This window comes from Pygoscelis adeliae, unplaced genomic scaffold (assembly GCF_000699105.1).
Source record: "Pygoscelis adeliae isolate BGI_AS28 unplaced genomic scaffold, ASM69910v1 Scaffold67, whole genome shotgun sequence".
In the NCBI taxonomy this organism is placed as follows: Eukaryota; Metazoa; Chordata; class Aves; order Sphenisciformes; family Spheniscidae; genus Pygoscelis; species Pygoscelis adeliae.
The window spans coordinates 2783174-2790272 of record NW_008825271.1 but is presented as its reverse complement, the minus strand read 5'-3'; the positions used below and the strand labels follow the sequence as shown (position 1 = coordinate 2790272).

Below are 7099 nucleotides of genomic sequence, written 5' to 3'. Positions count from 1 at the left end.
GTTGACAAAGTACATCCGTAGTTCCTGGTGCAAAACACCGATATGACCTTTGTGGGGACAGGGATGTAGAACAGCGAGGGTGCAACTTAAAAAAAATTTCCACTTAAATGGTGATTTATGAGAAAGAACATAATTAAATACAGCTCATGAGTCAGACCTGGTGAAGTCCAAAAGACCCAAAAGAAAGCACAGCTATGACCAGAAAAGAGGGACTTTCTAAAACAATGGCACCTTCCTACACAACACTTCCAGAACCCTACCCTTGGGCCCCAGACAACTTTACTAAATGAGGAAGGTATTTTACACAGCCCACATACAATCCGATTACAGCTGAAATGCCTGCACTCAAGGGAAGGCACAGAGCTCTTCTCCAGCGCAGCCTCAACAGTCTGTACAGCCCCAAACAGAAAAGAAAGAGAAGACACGGTCGTGTTCTCCCTCCTCCAGGCAATGGCTAAACTTCATCTCCACTGCAGGCAAGAAAAGCAGAAGGGAGACCTCAGGACAAGAATGTAAGAACCTTGCACCGTCTTCCACTAGGGATGTGTATCAGGGTGCACGTTCCTCCTCTGCATCATGCATCACATTTGCCTGCTTTACTGGAAAGTGCACATCTCTAGTAACATTTACCCACTCACTTTGCAGCTTCTTAGGAAGACAGCAAGAAGAGGCATCGACCATCTGCAGCAAGAGAAAAGAACTGCCACTGACCCACACGGTCAAGGAACAGGGCCAATCACCACCTATTCCACATAACAACACCACGGACTGTCTGGTACAGATGAATTAGACTAAGAAATCATTTGACAGACAGTCGTCCAAGTTTCAACTTTCTAAAGCAGAAGTCATGTTCTTTCTTACGGTTGATCCATCACTTGAAGGAAAAAAAAAAAAGAAAAAAGGAGTCTTATAGGTTGCGTGCTATGACGGGGAGTAAAAGATAAAAGTCTGCTGTTACTTGCAAACTGGCACATTTTTTGATGGGCAATCACATTACTTAGTGAGAAGTAGAAACTTAGACAACGTATGCTTTGGGCCCAATGGATATTCAATTTGATTAGCAGATGAAGTTGTTGTAACTTTCAGAGTCCATCAGAATGAAATTGCCAGAAATCACCCTAGCAAAACAGAAGCAAGCAAATCTGTGTCCTAAAGAGACTGCAGCTATTGTCTACAAGCTTGCTCAATGAAACCAGCTGATCATTTCAGTTTATATTCAGCAGTTGTAACTGGATTAGAAAATCATAAATAGTCCAGACTTTACCAAACACATAAACAATTTTCTCTCTTGTAACAGAATTGCACATCCGTGAGCAATCTGGGAGCAAGTGAGAGCTAAAGTCAACGGAACTGCAGAACAAATTAGGTAAACCAAGAAACATAGAGTACTGGTTATGCTCACTGCATAACCAACTATCCAGAAAGAAATCGCATTGAAGGATGGAGATTTTGCCTCTCACTTACCCTGGTAAAGCTGAATGAACCTGGGATGTAAGGCAGAGGTGATAATCCCATCTGGCAACTCTCTCAAAAATAATTTCAACAGACTGGCTGCTGAGTACACATCACCATCTTTAACAAGTTCCACCTCTTCTCCACGCTCATATTGCAGACGCAACTGTTCTACCATTTTCATGCTGCCGTTTACCCTGAAGAGGCCTTCCTGTGTTATACCTGTAATTATATATTGCATATGAGATTGATCTGAACTAAGACATCCCAGTGATATGATGAAACAGATATTCTAGTGTGAATAAGACACTTGTAGTAATACAAAGGAGGGCAATTAATACAACACAGTTGAAAAAAAAAATACTCTTTTCCCCCCCAGAAACTCCCTCTAGTCAAGTAATCGGATTATGATAATTAACAAATACTAGTGACCAGATCTTGAGGCCTGGGATACTCTTTGAGAACCCACAAAACTTAGTGGCATTGCTGTAACCTCACACCATGCAGAAATCAATTGAGACAGCCGCATTTCGCATTGGTGTATTTCAACAGAAAAGGATCCAGATTCTACAAAACAGTTCTGTGTTTCACTTTTACAAGTAGCCTGTTACCTTGAGCAGGACTCTGCCAAATTCACACATGTGACTACTTCCAGCTTCACATTTTAGGGTAACAGCTTCTTACCTGTGGCCATCATGAAGCAAAAACATCTGAATATGTGCTGATTGCAGCAGTAACTCCATAATGAGCACTGCAACTTTACGATAGCAGAAAATCTCAGTGAGCAAATGTGTATTTTGGACAGCACGAAGCCCGAAGTATTTCACAATGAAAAAGAAAAGGTATCGATCACTTCAGGCCAGGCACCCCATACCCAGTGAAGGAGATGCAGAAAGAAGGAGGTTTCCATGGAGGAAGCCAGATGAATCATATTGTATCAAACATCACTTTCTAGGCATATGCTGAGATTCAAAACCTTCAGTAAAGTGCCTAAAACTGAACTCAGTAAATTAATTTTTCTCTAGAACGCTTTCACTACAAAAATTCTGCCTTTTCTAATACTGTGTCTATAGACCTGCTTATTGTTCTTCAGAAGCATAACACTGAAAGGATCGAAATATATATGGTTTTCATCAGTTCAGAGCAGACATCACGAAACAGCAGGCTGACAGAACGCTTCCAGAAAGAAATAATCTCTTTTATTGGACCAGAAGACAAACTGATCTAGTAAGGGGAAAAAAATGGACAAGCATTCAAGCATTTTACTTGACTAATATAAGATACTGCTTACAGGTCTTGTATTCCTGTATTCACAACAAAATGCATTCTTATGTGGCATGCTGTACTGCCATCTTGGGGGCAGCAGAAAACACCACTTCTCAATAATGACTTTCATTTCTACAGCACTAAGTGAGCAAAGGACACAGTCCCCACACAGATAAAACTTCCTTTCCTCTTCCTCAGTCCTTTATGGAAATAAGGAGAGGCTAGAACACACTGGTAACAGTAAACAGATACTACTAAATTCAGCATAGGAAAACTTGGCTTCACCTATAAATTTGAAAATAGGCAGCTTAATGCAAACTTAGTTCAAGGATGTAGCTGCCCAGTAGTCAGGTCAGCTTTTTCAAATGGGTAGTCAGTTCCTCATGAGCTAGGGGAGAGACTCTGAAATGGTCTGGCTTTAAAAAGCCCTACAATGTCTATTACATCTTTGCAGAGTAGGAGTTTTAAGACCATACTGAACATGATTCACACAACACTGCCTCCAAATAGTTTGAATTCATACCTGGGCCTCTGTTGAAAATGTCTCCTCAGTTAGCTTCACCATTAATTCACAAAACAAACCTTCGGCAAGCACAGGACACCCATTTCAAGAACTTTCCATGTAAAAGGGCATCTCTGAGATCTTGCTTGCACTTTTGAGAAAGAGAATGGATTGTGTCTTTATTGGGGCTGGATCATCAACTTGGCATTCAGAAGCCTAGCTAATCTTGCTGCAGAGTGGAGGACTTGGCTCGTTCAGTTCATATTTGGGAGACAGTCGTGTGGGATTCAGATCTTTTTATGGAACACAGCGCACAGCTGAGAACTTGCAGTCAAAAGTATCTGTCAGCTTCTGGTTTTGATTAAACCCTAAATGATGCAAAAAGTTTTTCCACCCTTGCTCTTTCAGTGTTCTAGCAGATCACTTTAAGGCAAGTTGAAGTAGATCAAGCAAGATGCTGCTGTGTAAAGGTAGGATCATGTTTTAAATTTGCACTGTACCTTAATCCAAGCTAACTTTCAAGCCATGTTTGCATCTATCAGCTTCTAAGAGTCTATCAAGATACAGACATGGAATCTAAGGCTCTACAATTGGATTATCGTTACTGAGTAGCTAAAAGAAAAACCTTAGGGTAAAACCAGATGCAGCTTCTTACAAGATAAAATTACCTCCACAAAATCTTTTCCATTGCTGAACAACTGCCACAGAATACATCTGTGCACCAGTGGTGCTCTAGATTTCTGCTGAGTTGTATTTCAACAACAGGAACTAAAGTCCCATTAAATGAATGCAAAGAGAAGCTAAGAATTGGATACCTACTCCCCCTCGAGGGGATTAATAATAACTGGAATCTATCTGAAAACCTGGAAGAACATGTATTCCTATTCAGTAATGTTCTCTGATGCTGTGTGTGTGCACGTGAATATCTATATATAGATACTTCTGTCTTCTCACTGTCAGAAAGTGTTAAATGTTTTGCAACTAGAAAATGACACAAACCTTCACAAATGAAATACATTCCATTTATAAACTGAACAGCTTGTTTATGAGAGTGTGCTGCTTCATAACACTGTAGTTTACCTTTATAAACATCATATTAAAAAGTAAGTTCAGCATCAAGGCAGAAAAAAAACTCAGAAGCAAACCACATAGAGTAATATTCTTTGCCTGTGGCTAGTGCCACAACCTTATTTAGCCCCTGTACCACAAAAAAGATGGATCCCTCCCTTTGAAGAGTCTTACAAAAAGAGTGCTACTAAGCAGAAGTTACTCCATTAAGCTTACCATGCTGGGTGAGGTACTCGACTATATTCCACACAACTATTGGGATGCCATTCTTGCTCAGTCCCTGCTGCTGGAGCTCCAGAAGACTCACACCAAACACCTTTGGACAGGTTGTGTCTCTCTGCTTGTTCAGTGGAAATGCGGCTATCTTTTTCATGTCCTCCTTCAATCTCACAGCTGATTTGCTTTGCTTAAAGGAGCAGAGGAAAAAAAGTGCATTAGTCACATTTGCTGCAGAAGGTTGCATAGTCACAACATAAGCACATCCATCAAAACTGGCTTCTGTGCTCCAGAATAAGGTTTTGGTCTTACTTCCTTTTAATCCACAGGAAAATCTCTGTGACGTAGGAAAATAAAAATGAACAGAGAAAAAACTAGGAGAGTAACTAAGAGGAAAAGAGTGTAAGTAGTCTGTAGTTAAAATAAGGGAGAAAGACACACTTTTGTATGCAAGCTTGTTACTAGAGTAACAAGTAATTGGGAATCGCAGGAGACTGCTGTTGTAACTCATGCAGTTCACATGGGTTACAAAAGCAACTGGACAAACATGAACATGAAAAATCCCAATACACCACCATTAGCTCAGGTTGTTTCCAGGATGCCTGTCAGAGTCTGGGAGAGTACTCTGGGGAAGGTTCACTGCACCCTTCTTCCAGACGCGGTTCCCTACGGATTCATTTTGGCCACTGTCAGCTGAGATGGATCCTTATGAAAGATTTTATGTTACGTTTAGTATCTGCTAAGTCTGAAATTTAATTACTAAGGTTTTAAGGTTAGAAAGGGACTATGTAATCTAATCACACATAATAAGGGGGGTGGAAAAAACACTCTGCAATAAACCCTTAATTGCATAATCCCATAGGTTCTTCTGGAGGCACAACATTCTCACAAGTTTTGAGTTGCAGTGCCAGAGAAAACATGGGAGCATAGCCAGTAAAACCCAAGGAAATAACATAATACAGGATTAATTTATAGGATCAATAATAGGCAGAAATCTAAATCGGCATACAGCGTTGCACGTTTGGAAAGACAGCTCAAGGCAGAGCAGCAGCATCACCCACCACAGTTGTGACTTCCATACACACCTAAGCATTATTTCACTAATATGGACAAGCACAGTACAAGCCAGCAAAGCTCACTCAAAAAAAAAAAAAAAAGTAAGTTTTTCTATTGATGAATTTCCTCATGTTTCTGATATCACACTGCAGGAACCGGGGGCCACGGCTACCATGGAGTTCAATCTATTTGTTTAAGAAGTCCACTGCTAGCGTGATGCTCAAAAACAAACTTATTCCTACTGTGTTTTATTAACAAACAGGTAGTAGAAACCTTACACATAGAGAATATTGTACAGTAACACAAAGAAGTGCTCAGACTCTTGCCTAGATCTTGGAGCTTGACTGCATTAAGACAGGTTTTAGCAAGGCATAGCTCTTTTATTTTAAACAAACCCTTGAAATCTCTTCACTGGCGAGACGATATTTTTACTGCAGTCTGTAAGCAACATGAACATCTGCATTGGTGCTGCTATTAAGCATGGCTGTCCTTCTTTCAGATATAAAACGATCTGGCAGTTCATTTCACTCACTTTGCTGTGTTTTTCCCATTAAACACAGCTATTTGGAGCACATGTGTGTTCTATAGTCCCAGACCCTATGCAACACTTATCTGATCTTTACAAAAGATGTTGCTTGTATAAATGTCATAAATATGTTTCATTATTTGTGAAACAGAATTACAATATATAAATTAAATCAGCATTATTGTGACCACCCTATAAATATTTACGATAAACAATACATGCATCAGTGTTTGAACTAAAATTTGACTTATTAAAATATCACATCTTTTTTAAAAAGACATGTTCCCATTCAGGATTAAATGAATAATATATGATTTTCACTCCAGGCAGACACATGCCAAGGCAAAAATCACGTAGCCTGGGTTAAATTCACAAGACAGCAAAAATCCTTTGAGCAGTTTCTGAGCAGCTGTGGTGCTCAGAGAGCTTTTCCAATTAAGGCCTCCAATTAGCCTCACAATCTTGCTCAGTTACACGTTTCCAGCCTGTTTCCTTTTTCAGCATTCAAAAACCTGAGTCACAGAGCCAGATTTACTTGGGGAAACTCACAATTTAAATTTGCAAGAGAACCAAGAGACATTTCCCATTCCACAGGAACAGCAGAGGAAATTTTTGAGTTTGTTTCAGGATCTGGAGAGGATGCGCTAACTAGAACAAAAAATTACGCATAATTATCCAAAATATACATCTAACCAAAATCAAAATGAAATCACCCCCTCAAAACAGCTCCAAAACAGAGTTCAATGTTATATGATCTTATAGATGGAAGATCTGATTTTACACAGCAAAAATTTGTCCAAATATTAATGCAACTGTTACTGATCACCAAGACTGGAAAAAGCAACTTAATCAGCTCTGCACGATACCGCCGCGAAGTGCCGCCCAGACAACATGACTGGAGTTGAGAAAAGCTATTTATGTGCCACAGGGACGCACTTTTTCAGCTCATCCAACAACCTTAACACAGGAACGATGCAGCGCAGTTGCTCGCTGGCTTAAAAAAAAGGGGGGGG

General features: G+C 40.0%; 1 protein-coding gene across 1 annotated transcript in view; it reads right to left on the bottom strand.

Moving 5' to 3' along the window:
* FAM13A (family with sequence similarity 13, member A) overlaps window positions 1-4751 on the bottom strand; it is a 129197-nt gene extending 124446 nt beyond the window's left edge. The window contains exons 1-2 of the mRNA XM_009329823.1: window positions 4505-4751; window positions 1465-1674 (exon numbers count right to left, since the gene is read on the bottom strand). Of these exons, the coding sequence (XP_009328098.1) occupies window positions 1465-1674; window positions 4505-4751 (457 nt within the window). The remainder of the gene's footprint in view (window positions 1-1464; window positions 1675-4504) is intronic.
* Window positions 4752-7099: the final 2348 nt, after the last annotated feature.